Source organism: Sinocyclocheilus grahami, unplaced genomic scaffold (genome assembly GCF_001515645.1).
Source record: "Sinocyclocheilus grahami isolate Dianchi unplaced genomic scaffold, SAMN03320097.WGS_v1.1 scaffold1136.1, whole genome shotgun sequence".
Taxonomy (NCBI): domain Eukaryota; kingdom Metazoa; phylum Chordata; class Actinopteri; order Cypriniformes; family Cyprinidae; genus Sinocyclocheilus; species Sinocyclocheilus grahami.
The window spans coordinates 64,637-82,018 of NW_015506315.1; the positions used below are offsets into that span (position 1 = coordinate 64,637).

At 39.0% G+C, this 17,382-nt stretch overlaps 1 protein-coding gene across 1 annotated transcript; it reads right to left on the reverse strand.

Annotated features, from left to right (window-relative positions):
• Window positions 1–1,896: 1,896 nt before the first annotated feature.
• On the reverse strand, window positions 1,897–6,091 carry LOC107567240 (pre-B-cell leukemia transcription factor 1-like). The gene is made up of 4 exons (XM_016252882.1): window positions 5,849–6,091; window positions 5,307–5,497; window positions 5,047–5,182; window positions 1,897–2,761 (listed from the first exon to the last, which is right to left on the reverse strand). The coding sequence occupies exons 1-4, from the start codon at window positions 6,041–6,043 to the stop codon at window positions 2,564–2,566; spliced, it is 720 nt and encodes a 239-aa protein (XP_016108368.1). The 5' UTR covers window positions 6,044–6,091; the 3' UTR covers window positions 1,897–2,563.
• Between the last annotated feature and the right edge of the window lie 11,291 nt (window positions 6,092–17,382).

Below are 17,382 nucleotides of genomic sequence, written 5' to 3' on the forward strand. Positions count from 1 at the left end.
ACACAAATTTCAAATGGTTTTCAACGGTCGTTTGATCGCGTCCAGTGTAGGCAGACTTTAGCTGTTGTAGACACGGTGTTACTCACCTATTGAGATGAAACAAAGCAACCTCGGCGTCCGATCGCAGGCCTCCGCTCCTTGAGTTCTCTCCAGCGCTGGAAAGCTGGTCCGATATTTACACGGGTCCTACTTCTTGCCTCATCGTTCCACAGACGTTTTCCTCTTTTGTTTTTTATCCGCCATCTCTATCTTTCTGTCGCTCGGCTCGGCTTGCTAATGTCCGTCCTGTGCACTGAACGCGCTCTCCTCCACTTCACGAGTAGACACGCCCCTTATTGCTGATTGGCTACAAGTTTGTTTTGCTAGTCGGCCCGAATCAGTTTTCTAAAGTGTTTTTGAAAAATCACTTACTCTGCCTTTAATGTATAATGAACAAACATGAATTACTATCGAACAATAATATACACTACCACTGGGGGTTGGTAAGGTTTGTAATGTTTTAAAGTCTCTTTTGCTCACCAAGGCTGCATTTATTTGATCAAAAATACAGTAAAAACAATACTATTGTGAAATATTATTACAGTTGAAAAGAACTGTTCTCTATTGTAATGCATTTTAAAATGCAATTTATTCCTGTGATGCAAAGCTGAATTTTCATCATTACTCCAGTCTTCAGTGTCACATGATCCTTCAGAAAGCATTCTAATATGCTGATGTGCTGCTCACGAAACATTTCTTATTATTATCAGTGTTGGAGCTGAGCATGAATATCAGGACAAGCCACATTCCCAAATCCAAGACGGTCATGATAATCTGTTTGACTACTTCCGCTGACTAGAGACGACAGAACAAAACAGGTGAACAATGGGAAGCAGCGATCACGTATGTGCTGATGCGGACTGTTGCGTTACATGAAGGTATACAACACGACATCCTACTTCCTCTAGATGATGAGATGCATTGTTGGTACACCGGCCACCGGATATGTAACAGGATATGTGGATGGAGTTTAAAAATATACGTGTTGACCGAGTATTGTTAAAAATGACAACACCAAGTTAAATCACCTACCTTATCCATTCTGCTTCCTGAGCAAATAGAGGTTCAACTACTCTAAACAAGTGTGTGTGGATGTGCATGTGCATATGAAAGTAAAATGAAAATGTTAAACAAACAAAAAGCCAAAACAGCATCAAGAATTTAGGCAGAGATAAACAAAAAAAAAAGAAGAAAAAAAAAAGAGGCAATCAACAAAGTTATTGGTTATTGCCATAGCCTTAGAGCAGTGATGGGCAAACTTGGCCCTTCCAGGCCACTTTCCTGCAGAGATTTGATCCAACCCTGATATGACTCACCTGCCTGTAGCCTTCTAGAAGTCTTGAAGACAATGATTAGCTGGTTCAGGTGTGTTTGATTAGGGTTGGAGCTAAAATCTGAAGGAATGTGGCCTGGAAGGGCCAAGTTTGCTCACCTCTGCCTTAGAGGAAACAGTCATGCAAAACCAGAAATGAAAGTAAATGTTCAGATGGCGAGAGATGAGAGTGGGCGGTATGATCAAAATCATAAGTGACTTCATATAACATGATGGAAATTCAACAGACAATTTAACAACAATTTGGTCACATCCACATTTAGACAATCCAATTCTGATTAAATGTTTTAATCCAGGGATTCCCAAAGTCAGCCAAATAATTACTTAAGTATCCCTTGAGATTTTAAATTAATATTTTAATAATTTAACAACATATTTGCATGTTCACGGTTAATGGTCACATGACATGTAGGAAAACAAATAGATTTAAACTTTTCAGTAATTGTTTTTGTATGGATAATAATAATAATTTATCATTTATTTACCTTAATCTTTATTGATTTATTAAAAATATTTTTTTTTTTTATGATTTAAGTCATTTTTAGCTATTCATTAACTTACAAAACCCCTGCAGTTCCCTCACAAACCCCGGTTTGGGAAACCCTGCTTTAATCAAATGAGATGAAGTAGTTTTCATTTGCATTTTTTCCTCTGTAACATGATGGATGTGAAACAAAAAATACGATTATTCATAACAAATAAACAAGTCTGGCATAAGTTCAAAAACACTGACTGAGCCTGAAACCTGTGATCACACATCAGCTTCCTATCTATACAATGTCATATTAATGTGATGTTATGTAACCATAAAACTAAACTCTGCGTTATGTTGTGCCTAACAATACCCATTCATAAACACTTTTCTACGAATGTGTGATGTATGCAGTCATACCGCCCAGGTCCATAGAAAAACGACACTATGACGGCTTTATCCTGAAGAAGTTTACAAAACAGCTGTTACCTAGATACAATCAGATCAGCTTTACAGCGCAACCCAGATTGACAACATCTAAATCTCACCCAGCAAGTGCATGATGCAAATACAAACAAACAAGCATTCTCTATGACAGGAAAAAAAGATGGACAGACAAGAACAGACTTGAGAACAGAACTGAAATGGAAAGAAAATCGCATGAAGCGCATGTAGATAGGAGTGTGATTGTGGCAAGTGGTGTGCGTTGTGTAGCTTCACTATCTGCTAGAGATGATGGGAGGGCTGCTGTGCACTTTACCTGAGTTGGGTGTTGCTGGAGAGTTTGCCTGGCTGGCCTGTGCCGACACATTGGCAGCATCCACGGCTGTTTTAACGGCGTACAGGTTTGCTTCCTCTTGGAACTTACCAATGTTCTTCTTGTACCGAATTCTCTTGTTGCCAAACCAATTCGAGACCTGAGGTGAAACAACTCTAATCAGACAACAATTTCATCACAGTGAACTACAACTAAAAGACATTACTGTACATTTCAAATAATTACAATTTTCATTTAAAGGATTCTAACATGGATTCTCATTCTGTGCTCATCCAGTCGATGTCACTGCATTCTGCTGAACTAAACTTACCCAACTGCAGTTTACACTACTGTCCAAAAATGTGGGGTCAGATTTTTTTTTCTGGCAAAAAATTAATACTTTTGTTCTGCAAGTATGCATTAAATTGATTGTGACAGTAAAGACGTTTACATTGTTACAAAAGATTTCCATTTTAATTAAATGCTGTTCTTTTAAATTTTTTGTTCATCAAAAGAATCCTGGGAAAATGTATCACCGTTTCCACAAAAATATTAAGCAGCGTTTCCAACACTTATAATAAATCCACATACTGGAATGATTTCTGAAGGATCATGAGACATTGAAGACTGGAGTAATGATGCTGAAAATTATTCACAAGAATAAATTACATTTCAAAATATATTCAAATTGTACCAATATTTCACAGTATCACTGTTTAAATAATTCCAGCCTTGGTATGAATAAGATAAATTATTCTTTAAAAAAAAATCTTACCGACCCCAAACTTTTCAAAGGTAGTATGGTATACTGCTATCATTTATTTACAGAAATTATTTTTAAATGAATATTTCTGCAATGCACTCAATTAGAAGGTTCCATCTAACGGTGCTTCCTGCATCTTGTTTTCATCACAGCTGAATCAAAAACATACACTGGAAACAAGAGTAGCCCATCTGCCATTAGGAAATGTTGAATAAGACTTCCTTCTTGTGAAATCATTTTTGTGTGATATCAAAAAATTTAATAAAATAATAATAATAATTTATCAACAAATTGTTCAAAATGTCATCTCATTCCATTGTAGGTAGCCATCTAGATATCTAATGTCAACTGTCCATGATAGCTGTAGCTTCTCTAATCACACACATTTTTGCTAACATTAGCTGCAAATGTTTCCTAATTTTTTCTACTATTGTTAGTCAAAGAATTTCTGCACAAAGAATTTCTGTGGACTGATCAAATAGAAATGTGCAGAAGTTGCTAACTGTAACTTTTGAAGCTGCTGCTATTTTGGCTGTTTTGACTTCACAAGTTAAGTGGGAGGAAATGGAGCGGTCATAAAATGTTGCCAACTTGTTATTAGTAGTTCAACAAACATGAACAGTTTTTACAAGTGGGAAACTTGTAATTACGGGAAGTCTGACATGATGTGAACGCAGCACAAGTTCACAGCTCAACTCTGCAGTTGTAGTTAAAGCGATAGTTCACCCCAAAATTTTAAATACTGTTAAAGTCATGTCATTTAAAACCTGAAAGACTTTTCCAAAACACAAATAAATATATATTGATTTATAATTACGCTGGTATGTTTTATCTTCTGTTTACCACATTTGATGTACTCTATGTATGTGCAATAATCAATGTTTATGCGTGAATAAAAGCCTAAATTAAATTTGTTCAGTATTTGAAAAATAATGTGTTTTTTGAACATTAAAGCATGTCAACATATTCTGTTACACCAAATACACAAAATAATGATCTTAAAAAAAAAGCCTCATATGACCCCTTTAAGTTACCAGAAAACTTGGATTAACCCACTCGATTCTCATGAATTACTTTTGTAATGTACTTGTCTTTATGAACTTTTAGAAGCATCAAGGTTTTGGTGTAAAGGACTTTCAATGGAGGGACAGAAATCACCCATGTTTAATTAATAATCTCTTCATTTGTGTTTTGAAGATGAACCAAACTCTTACGAGTTTGGAACAACATAAGGGTGAATAAATGACGACAGACTTTTCATAATATTTTTAAATCACTGCAATATGTGCAAAAAGTGCTTATCTTTGCGAAATGTGTGATGTCAGTAATTCCCATCACTAACTACTTGGGAGAATGGAAATAATGCTTAAGCAGAGACTGATCTGTATCTGCTTGTGATTTTTTTTTTGTTTCATGACACTCAGACGCTAACAGCAGAATTATGGACATGATGCAACATTATTGACAGGACATATCTCAAACTAATTACTGATGCTTACATGATCCTGTAATTTCTATATTTGATGAAAACCTTGTTTGACAAAGCTGCATAAATTTCATTAAAATAAAAATGGGGCCGGATTTATTTTCCAGGACATTTTTCCTAACGCTCCATTATTGGAAAACTGGATTCCAGGTTTTGCAATACACATGGGACATTTGTAGGCCATGCGTGACTATACCTGAGAGACAGTGATCCCACATTTCTTGGCCAACTCTTCCTTGGCTTCCTCACTGGGGTAAGGGTTGGAGAGGTGAGAGTAGAAGTACTCATTCAGCACCTCTGTGGCTTGCTTATTGAAGTTGCGTCTCTTACGTCTGAGGACAAAGTAAGTGGAAAAATGTGTGTATCATTGATAATAATTAGTGGAATAGTGCAGCACAACAGAATAAGACACCTACATTTGAAACAGCCACAGATCAAACAAGCAGACACACACACCTGGCATCAAGGAAGCGAGAGCGAAGGATCATGACGGCCTCACAGGTGCTCTGCTTGAGCTGCATCTGGATGGAGCTGAACTTGCGGTGGATGATGGCCACCATGCGCTCGATCTCTTTGGGCGAGATAGGCCGTGTGCGGGACTGTTCCCTCAGTAAGTTCATCACATGATTGGTGAACTCACTGCAAGCCTGTTTTCAAATAGATTTGAGGATCATTACATACATGCAAATATAAATTACCATTAAACGTTTTTGAAAGAAGCCTCTAATGCTTCTTTGCTGAATAAAAGTATTAATTTCTTAACTTAATTAATTTCTTGGACAAAAAACAAGCCAAACTTTTGAATGGCAAATATGTATATGAAACAAAACCTGAAATTTCTGAAAGACATCATTATTACTTCCCTCTCATTATCACTCCACCAGTGGATGAAATCAGTAAATTTGATTTGAAAAAAGAAAAAAGAAACAATTACATACACAAACCCACAAGAATCTGCTGAAATTACTTAAAAGGTCAGACGGGGGTCTGATTGTCACCTGTTCATATTTCTCTAGTTCAGAGTGGTAGATCTGGCGGATCTGTGCGAGTTTGGCTCTATAGTCTGAGTGCTCGATGCTGCTGTCGTTAGGTGATCCTCCAGCCGCTGCTGCAGCTGCGGCCGCCGCCGCTGATCCGCCACCCTTCTCGGGCCCAGACACTCCCTCGGCCAGCAGCATGTTATCCAGACGCATGATCTGGGGATCTGGAGGGTCCTCCTCCTGTACACCTCTGATGCTCAGCACTGCAGAAGACAAGACAACAGCACAACAGGGTCAATCAGATGGAAAGCTTTCAGAAACCAGTCACATCACACCATGTAGAATTAAGGGTACTTCTTTCCCTATACCATAGAAACTACTAAATTAAATGTGCAATTCCTAGCTGAGGCAGCAGAGGGCAGCATGGTACCTCAGTGGCATGCAGGAGCACGAGGTTCAATAATAGCAGAGCATGTGCAGTCACTATAAGCACAAGCAGCCATTAGTACACACCTCTCCGGCACTGAATTAAAGCAAGACCTCTGTCAACTTCCTGCTACAAGGCCATCGCTCACACCTATACGAGCACCTCGTCTACACTCCCATACATATGAACACACACTCCTGGCCAGTGACTGAGGGCAAAATGTAAGATAGATAATACAAATACATGACACAGAGGGTCTTTGTCTTTCCTCTAGACCACAGTTTCATGAACCCCTAGTGGTGTGCGAGAATGCGCTGGAAATGCCAGTGGCACATGAAATAACATGTAAAGGTGTTGCTTTTAAGTAAATGTAGAACAGGATCATTTAAATGTAATAAAAATAACAAAACGGAGCAAGCAAAGATATTCAATGTTCTTTCTGAAAGGTTAAATGGATGGTTCACCTAAAAATTTAAACTCTAGTCATCATTTACTCACACTCATGTCATTCCAAACCTTTTTGCAGAAGATATTTAGCAGAATGTCTAAGCTTTTATTTCCATGTTGCAAAAGTGGATGTGAATCAGGAACGGCTGCGAACACCATTCACTTTCATTGTATGGGAAAAAAAGAAGCTTGGACATTCTGCTAACTGTTTGCTTTTGAACTTCATGCACGAAGGAAAAGTCACAGGCATTTGGAACAACTTGAGAGTGAATAAATGATGATTTTAATCAAACTATAAACCTTACTCAAGGGAATAATATCTCAAGGTACACGTTTAGATCACTAAAAAAGTTCCCCAGACAATGTTTTGAATGCTTTGATTAGATCTGAACAGTCCTGCGTAAGCACAGCGATCGGAGACTCCAAAAGTGCATTGGGTTTGAAAGAAAGAGAAACTTTCAAACACAAATAGTGCAACTAAAAGGCCATGTGTTGGAAGCAATCAGCATTATGTGGATGTTCTGTCTGTACCATCCCCACTGAAATCAAAGCTGTTTTTCCCATCCTCCCTTTAACTGATAACACATTTAATGACTTCAGCTCATACCCTCCCCCAAAAACAGAACTAGTTTCCAGCTCTCCCCCCCCCCATTCTTTTTGAAAACTTTTTCTTTCCCTTGGCAAGCACTCTTTTTTTTTCTTGTTCTCTCTTGCCCCTTCAGGGTCCCTCCACTCAGGTCCTCCCTCTTTCTTTCTCTCTGAGTCACATTCCATCTTTCGTTTCTCCCCCTCTCTGAGCTCAGGAATGCAGCAGACCCAGCCGCCTGAACTAATGACCCTGAATCACCATCCCTCCCTCTTTCCCTCTTTACCTCTCTTTTTCAGCCAGCAAAACTCCCCAAAGTCAAAGAAAAAGGAAGAAGATTTTCTCAAGTACATTAAGTCTGATTCAAAGTGATTTCTGCAATAAGATTATTTTTGTGGATAACACCATATGAGCATACTGTTGTTTTATATGCACTATGAAGGCACACTATTTATTAATTTCACAGGAACAATAAAGAATAATACTGTTGAGTAAGATTTCATGCATTCATTTCAGTCGATGGTTAGGCTTTAAAACAAAAGACAGAAAAACTACATGTGAAAACCAGTGTTTACAAATGTGATTTTCATTTTATCCCCAACTTTTTTTTTTAAAGAACTTTAAACTGCGTTCTTCATTCTGGCAGTAAATGGCAATAATTACTCAAATTAATACAAAAAAACAAGAGAGAAAAACAAATCTACTTAGAAACATTTATTTTGCATTTCTATTAAAAACGTTGAACTCGCCATTCATTTACAATAATGATTTTAATAATAAAAGAGAGAAAAATAAACAAACAATTTTTAAAATTAATTCTGGGGGTAAATTCAATTATTATTTATTGTTATTATAAAACAGAGAGAAAACTATTTTTTTTTTTTTTCATTTTTAATAAAACTTTGAACTCTGTTATTCATTCTAGTTGTAAATTACAATGAATATTTAAATTATTACTATAATTGTTATTATAAAACAAAATATAGAAACCTGCTTTTTAAAAGCTCATTCTATTGTTCAATTTCAATAATTATTTAATTTATTATAAAACAAAAGGCAAAAATGTATTCAAACAGTATATTAAAATCTGTTTTACAAATATTTAAAAAATGTATAAAGGTTTTATTTCTATTAAAACCTTTAAACAGGTCTCATTCATTCTAGTGTTAAATTAATTTAAATGATTAATTAATAATTATTTAAATTTCTGTAAAGCATTCTCAGCATTACCACAAGGGGTGCTATAGTGCTATCTCTCAATTTTCTCTTCCTTCTCATATCATCTATCTTCAAGGCAGAGCAACAGTTTAACAATTGCCGAGAAAGTTCGTTAGACTCTTGACATGTTTGCAGCTAGCTAACTGAATGTCACACATTTTAATTGTACATTTCATCTGACATCGTTAGTGTCATAGTTACAAAAGAACATATGCACTTGTGTAAAACATGTGTCTGGCCTAAACTGAAAGCGCACCTCTGTTTTCCTGAATTGTGACCCAGACTCACCGTGCATGTGCGTAGTCTGATGGGTGAGGGGAGGGTTGTTGTTTTTTACGACCACAGCCCCACAATCAATAGAGTGAAATTTACCACCTCCCAAAAGAGTATCACCCACAATATCCATTAAGAGCTCTGCCTCCAGCCCAATCCCTCAAGCATACACCCTTTTCTTTAGCCTAATTATCTCAATTAAGCTGTGATGACTATCATTACACAAATAACCCACAACATTCGGCACTAGATGATATGGACCCCTTTCAATTTCTAACACCCCTTTATATTTAAATTTATGAGCCTTGATTTTGAAAACCCTAATAATGTAGCCATGAATAAAGTGGCGATACTGGTACGTTTTATAATAGCTTTGCGGTAAACGCTTACAGCTACATTCTGAATCCCGAACATATTAGCCAGAAAAGCCACTGCATCTCAATGTTTGTATGTCTTTAAGAAGATTAATAAAGCCAGCCTGTTAAATCTTTCAATTAGCACACTTCATTAATACAAACACACCGCCATGCTAATGAGATAATGTACATTTTAATGCGGTGCATCTGTCCAAGTTGCACTAATATCCTTCCATTAAATTTATGAATGATCGACGCGAACGCACACCCTCCTCGCGGCGAGGTATTCCCTCATTTGTGAAGGATTGGTGAAAACGTGCAGATGGGAAATGCGAAGGGCCGAGTGGAAAAAGCCAGCAGCCGTCCAGCCATTAGCAGACAGAGCGGTATGAAATATTCAGAGCGCCCGGCTGGGTTCGACCGCATACATAATCAGGCACAAGAACGTGGCGCAGGTACGGCACAGGTGATGTGTTAAGCGCAGACAAAGGTATTGTGTTCGCTACTGGAAGCAGTACATTAATGCTGCCATTTTCTGTGCATTACTGGAGAAGCAGTCCATCACGGCTGTGTTCGAGGCTCAGGCCTCGTCTGTCTTTTTCTCTGCACCTCTCTGGTTCGTTCACCCTCCCTCCTCCTTTGGCTTGGGCCGCTCTCCCGTCATACCCCGCCTCCTTTTCTCTCTGTGCCCCCAGCCACCTCCCCCCATCCTCTGCTCTCCATTTCAGTCGAGTTCTCCATGTGAGCCGCAATCCCTCATGCTGTCAGCCCCCCTTAAAATCTGTTTTACAAATATTTAAAAAATGTATAAAGGTTTTATTTCTATTAAAACCTTTAAACAGGTCTCATTCATTCTAGTGTTAAATTAATTTAAATGATTAATTAATAATTATTTAAATTTCTGTAAAGCATTCTCAGCATTACCACAAGGGGTGCTATAGTGCTATCTCTCAATTTTCTCTTCCTTCTCATATCATCTATCTTCAAGGCAGAGCAACAGTTTAACAATTGCCGAGAAAGTTCGTTAGACTCTTGACATGTTTGCAGCTAGCTAACTGAATGTCACACATTTTAATTGTACATTTCATCTGACATCGTTAGTGTCATAGTTACAAAAGAACATATGCACTTGTGTAAAACATGTGTCTGGCCTAAACTGAAAGCGCACCTCTGTTTTCCTGAATTGTGACCCAGACTCACCGTGCATGTGCGTAGTCTGATGGGTGAGGGGAGGGTTGTTGTTTTTTACGACCACAGCCCCACAATCAATAGAGTGAAATTTACCACCTCCCAAAAGAGTATCACCCACAATATCCATTAAGAGCTCTGCCTCCAGCCCAATCCCTCAAGCATACACCCTTTTCTTTAGCCTAATTATCTCAATTAAGCTGTGATGACTATCATTACACAAATAACCCACAACATTCGGCACTAGATGATATGGACCCCTTTCAATTTCTAACACCCCTTTATATTTAAATTTATGAGCCTTGATTTTGAAAACCCTAATAATGTAGCCATGAATAAAGTGGCGATACTGGTACGTTTTATAATAGCTTTGCGGTAAACGCTTACAGCTACATTCTGAATCCCCAACATATTACGAGCCAGAAAAGCCACCGCATCTCAACGTCTGTATGTCTTTAAGAAGATTAATAAAGCCAGCCTGTTAAATCTTTCAATTAGCACACTTCATTACTACAAACACACCGCCATGCTAATGAGATAATGTACATTTTAATGCGGTGCATCTGTCCAAGTTGCACTAATATCCTTCCATTAAATTTATGAATGATCGACGCGAACGCACACCCTCCTCGCGGCGAGGTATTCCCTCATTTGTGAAGGATTGGTGAAAACGTGCAGATGGGAAATGCGAAGGGCCGAGTGGAAAAAGCCAGCAGCCGTCCAGCCATTAGCAGACAGAGCGGTATGAAATATTCAGAGCGCCCGGCTGGGTTCGACCGCATACATAATCAGGCACAAGAACGTGGCGCAGGTACGGCACAGGTGATGTGTTAAGCGCAGACAAAGGTATTGTGTTCGCTACTGGAAGCAGTACATTAATGCTGCCATTTTCTGTGCATTACTGGAGAAGCAGTCCATCACGGCTGTGTTCGAGGCTCAGGCCTCGTCTGTCTTTTTCTCTGCACCTCTCTGGTTCGTTCACCCTCCCTCCTCCTTTGGCTTGGGCCGCTCTCCCGTCATACCCCGCCTCCTTTTCTCTCTGTGCCCCCAGCCACCTCCCCCCATCCTCTGCTCTCCATTTCAGTCGAGTTCTCCATGTGAGCCGCAATCCCTCATGCTGTCAGCCCCCCCTCTACCTCTCTCTGTAGACAGACAGGATTAGCATTTTAATTGCATCAGCTCCCTTGGGTATTCTCAGCCTTTCACTGGGAGAGCGCGAGGGAGCAGAAGGGGGGAAGAGAAGGTAAGGAGAGAAAAGAGGAGAATTGTGGGGGGAAAGCAGCAAAAGGGAGTCAAAGGAGGAGATAAAACTGCGAGGAGGAGAGCAGACAGAACGAGCAGGAGATGGAAAAATAGAGGGGGCAGGGAGAGCTTGAACGAGAGAACGCGAAAGGAAGAGTTGAAGATGATCGCGGTGGGCTGCAAACGAGTGTGGGGCGACACTTAGGAAATGACAACGCTCTGACCGCAACAGCCAATAAATCTAAAGGAGGGAGGCGAACACGACGGGGGAGGGATCTGTGCACGCTGAAAAGCACGCCCACATGGACGCAAACAAACATGCTAACCTGAGAGCTAAGTGGGATGTAAATAAGGGGAATTTATCTTCAAAACAAAAACGACTGCAGTGCCATTACAGTCGAAGTGAAATACGAGGGTCATTCCTACTTTACGCAGTACATTTTCATGTCCCCATCCCACGCACCCTTCATATACTGTGTAAATACTAAATTGTGTTTCTTTATTTTATTCTTTCTCCTATAAAAAACACTTTTTTTTGGGGGGGGGGAACATTGTTTTAATTGATGTCAGTTATTTACACTACCGTTTTTGAAAGAGAAGAAATTAATACTTTTATTCAGTAAAGATTGCCGCATTAAAATGATCAAAAGTGACAGTTAAACGCATTTATGGTGCTACAAAATATTTCTGTTTCAATTAATGCTGTTCTTTCGAACTTTCTATTCAATCAAATATATTTCCACAAAAATATTAAGCAGCACAACTGTTTTCAACAGTCCTAATAATAAGGACTGTTTCTTGAGCATTAACTCAGCATATTAGAATGATTTCTGAAGGATCATGTGACACTGAAGACTGGAGTAATGATGCTGAAAATGCAGCTTTGCATCACAGGAATAAACTAGATTTTAAAACATTAAAATAGAAAACAGTTATTCTAAAGCATAATAATATGTCATAATATTACTGTATTTTTGATGTATCAAATAAATGTGGCCTTGGTGAACATTTGAGACTTCTTTCAAAATGATTACTGACAGCAAACTGACCTTAAACCGCAAACATTTATTCTGCATCCTCAATATCATATTTCTATTAACTTTTGTAATATCACTTGAACTGACAAAAGCCATCATGACAGCATCCTCCAGGAAGTGACACAGTTTTATTGGCACAAACATCAGCAAGTATAGACAACGACTTCTGTGGGGTTTTGTGGTATTGGTTGGTTTGCTGAAGACATTTGGTAAAATCTTTTGACAGAAATCAGAAAACAAAAACTCACATCTTGATTTTGTTAAGCACTCTGTTAATTTATTATTAAGTTAGTGAGTTTGACAAAAGCATATTTCTGAAAGTTTTATAGAAATACTTCCTGAAATTACAACACATGCATATTTAACTAACACTGCCCATTCCTGTGGTGAACTCTAAAGAAACTCAGAGCTTTTTATGCACATTAAAATGAAAGTCGTAGCCCAACTGCAGATCCAAACGCAACTCACCGCAAGTTCTTAAGAAGACCTGCAGCTGTGTTGGCTTCATAAAAACTAGAAACAAAAACTAGAGTCCAAAACAAGCTCTAACTTCAGACACCGAACCAGTGATACCTAAACAACAGGCTTACCAGCAGCCAGTACACCAGGGGTCTCCAAACTCTGTGTCCTACAGAGTTTAGCTCCAACTTGTCTCAACACACCTGCCTGGTTGTTTCTAGTATGCCTAGTAAGACCTTGATTAACTGGTTCAGGTGTGTTTAATTAGGGTTGGAGCTAAACTTTGCAGGACACCGGCCCTCCAGGATCGAGTTTGGACACCCCTGGAGTACACGGTGCTGGTAAAGCTTCAAGGATTATTGGATCAGAGACAATTGCCAAAATCACTTAAAACAACTTAGGCAGGGAATCACAACTCATGACCGAAGAGACGGTCAAATCCAGAAATCAAAAGAAAATGTGGACGACAATGCAGAGAATGCGTCAATGTTAGAACCAGGACATAAAGTGAGATTTGCGTCTCGTTTCTTAGGAGAAACTACTAGAGGAGGGCTTAAAGCCGCAAAATCCACCAATATGTTACTGTTGTAAGCAGCATCTGCGGGGCCTATTTACCGGCGCCCAGTGGCACGCAACTGGTGGCTCGGCTGCTTACATGCACACACACACCGGCCCATCCACGCCCTGTGAGGAGCGGTCATTGGTCAGCGTCAACAAAGGAGGATACGATTAGGGTGTGAATAGCACTCCTACCTTAGGCAAACATGCTTTCTGCTCCAACTTGTCATTTATCAGCTCTTAATTAACTCAACTAGCATTTCATAGACCCAAGCGGCGGTACAACAGGCTTCACTCGGCACGCAGGGACCGGTCAAACAAGATCATGCAGGTGAGAACACACACCATCCCACCTCCGCCAGCTCAGTGCGGTCAGGTGAAACAGAGCGTCGAGGACAAAAGAAGCCTCCGTGGATGACTTCACTCTGGGAAGAGGAGGAAGAAGGCTGTTGCCGTGGCGATACGTCCTACCGACACGCCCCCCTTTTGCCCGCTCCCCGGCTCATCAACGCAGCTGCCTCCTGTGCTAATTAGCACCGCCTCTTAAGGAGCTCCTAAAGACCTTGTGAAAAATGAACGCTCATTTGAGAGGTCGTTAATTTGCACTGTTATGCAAATTAGGTGGCAATTAAGCAATAGATCAGAGAAGCGGCTCCCATTTATAACGAGTGAACGAGAAATATGACAGAGGCAAACAGGGCCAGGGAGAGTGGTGGCTGGATGCACTGAGGGGGTGTGTAAACTAACCTTAGCCCACTGCAGCTCAGGCTTACAGGCAGACAGGCAGAGAGAGAGAGAGAGAGAGAGAGAGAGAGAGAAAGAAAGAAAGAGAGAGAGTGTGCACTGCATTGTGCCATGTGTACAGGTGAATGGCACAGCATGTTCAAGTAAAAAGACGAGAGGGCCACAGCGCCAGCACTCAAGTTTTTACTGCATCGCCTTGTCGCCTCTGGCTTGCTAAGTTGGGGACACTTCATTTCCAGCGTTATCGTTGACATGATTGCAAAGATATTATTTAAACTGAGCTGGATGTTGACATCACTGAATTCAATGATGAACTGTCTTTAACTGAAAAATGAGTGTTTACTATTGTCATTTTGCATTATTGACACTATTTTCCTAATTAATGCTGTTCAGTTGCTTTGTCACAATCTGTATTGTTAAAAGCGCTATATAAATAAAGGTGACTTGACTTGACTTTTTATTATTTATAGGAGAGTAAAGAGAGTACAGGAAATGTTGGAAGCGAGGAGGAGAATCAGGAATAGACGCTAGCCAGATTGTCGCATGACAACCACTGCTAAATGTTGGAGAATGTCTCCCACCTTTATTTCAAAAGGCTTCAAAAACCACCTTTATTTCAAAAGGCTTCAAAAGTTGCAATCCCATTGATAGAATGTTGTGGGTGGTTGCCAGGATGTTGCTGTGCAGTTAGTTGCTAAGGTGTTCTGAGTGGTTTCACGCATGTTGTTTATGTAATTGCAAAGGTATTTAATCTGGTTGCTTACTGGCCCAAGGATAAAAAGAGCTCATCTTCAAGGCCTTAAATATGGTCTGGGTGACGATTTTACCATCAGTCCAGGCCCTGCAGATGCAAAATAGCCTTCTGGCTAATTCTGGCACATTGTGCATTTATGTATTTGTTCATGTGCATTGTTCCTGTCAAATAAACCTGAAGAAAAAAAAATTACTATTAAAGAATTCTGAAAAAATGCATCTTGACTTCCACAAAAATGTGAAGCAGCACAACTGTTTTCCACACTGATAATAAGAAATGTTTAATAAGCATCAAAGCAGCATATTATAATTATTTCTGAAGGATCATGTGACACTGAAGACTGCAGTAATGATGCTGAAAATTCAGCTTTGGATCACAGAAATAAATAACATTTAAAAAATACCTTCAAATAGAAAACAGTTATTTTAAATTGAAAAAAAAAATTAATTCATTATTTATTTTTGATCAAATAAATGCAGCCTCGGAGAACATGAGACTTTTTTAAAAATATTAAAATCCCAAAGCATTTTTTTCCCCTCCATTTTAACAAAATATCACGTAACACCTTTGACTAAAGTAGTATCGCACTTCTTGCCAGCTAACATTCAAGTCTGTAGTGCAACTGGTTCAAGACGCGTTATTCGCCGAAGATTAATACTTGAGGTAAGAGGGTTTGTTCAAATCCCTAACCCTATGTTTGAGCCTTAACAACCACCATCAACTATCTGTGTGTCCATCTTAACCTACATTATAGAGCGAGTTTGCATTAACACCTTTGCGTGAGACAAACAGATTATTGTAGCTTAACAAAAGGCCAATGCCTCAATCCAAATGGCATGCGTAGAAACTGGAAACTCCCTCCCTCAAGAAGCTTAAAGTGAGAGGAGCTTGGAGCAAACTGACAGATCACCCCTGCTCAAATCCCCTCTCCAGAGCTCTAGATCAGTCACAAACTGCAGTGAGGACCTCCACACAGGGATGGAAGGCCCCCATCAATTGTAATTAATCCTTAATTAGTCTGGATTAGGTGTTGGGCTCGGACTCTCTCCCACCCCACCAAAGTCATGCCAGCTAATGTAATCCAGCTGAGGCCACATTTACATATCTTTAATTAAAGAGACATGGGTTTCTTTCAAACACTGCTCCCTAGACCAGCAGACTGAGGGACATCTCCATGAGTTTTGACACACACTGCAGCTAAATACGGTTGTCGCTCTTCTTTCGAGTGCTTAATCCTGTTTTGAAGACACAAAGTGAGGGTGTTTAAGAGAGCGAAGACCATATTCTACTGAAATGAACTCTGCTCCAAAAAATTCAGTTAGTGACAGACAAAATGTGTCCACATACGATTTACAAATAAGGACGCAACATTTTAAATTAGTATAGTTAAATGTAGTCATGACGTTTTTGATTTTTTTGTTGTGCTAAAGATGACATACAGCATTCAAAATGCATTGAAGTTCTGTGATTTAAAATGATTCTGGATGAAACTGATTATTCGGAGGAAATATTCAGTCTATAGCAGTGCTTCTCAACCAGGGGGCCTCAAGATGACTTAATTATACAAAATAATTATATATTCATGGTCTGGTTTTAAAATCAAAAGAAACATGAAATTTGCTACTATATCAGTTTGAGCCACTAAAGAGCACAGAGTGGATCACTTTATATGAGGGATGCACTGAAATAGTGCAGTGCAAATCAGTTTGGACTAAAAGTGATAGTTTGCCCAAAAATGAAAATACTGTCATCATTTACTCACCCTCATGATGTTTCAAACTCAAAAGACTTTCGTTCATCTTCAAAACACAGATGAAGATATGTTTAATACTCTCTTATCATTTTTGTCCTTCCATTGAAAGTCTGTGCAACAAAACTTTGACACTCATAATCCTTAACAATCAAGTCTTCTGAAGAGACACAATCGCTATAATATGCCGAACATGTCAATTATGTCAGAATGTTCATTTTCTTTTATGAACTATAAACGGACAGGGCATCATCATATTAGAGAATGATGTGGTATAGGCAGTGCATTGACTCTGAACTGATACATATATAAAATTATATTTATTTAATATGAGTTTGTTTGTGTTAGTGAGCATACTGTAAATATGGAAACACACACCAATAAATTTATTTTTTATATTTTTTTTATATTTTTACATTTAATAAAAAACATAAAAATAAGATTACGTGCATATGTACACACACATACATATATATATATATATATGTGTGTGTGTGTGTGTGTGTGTATATG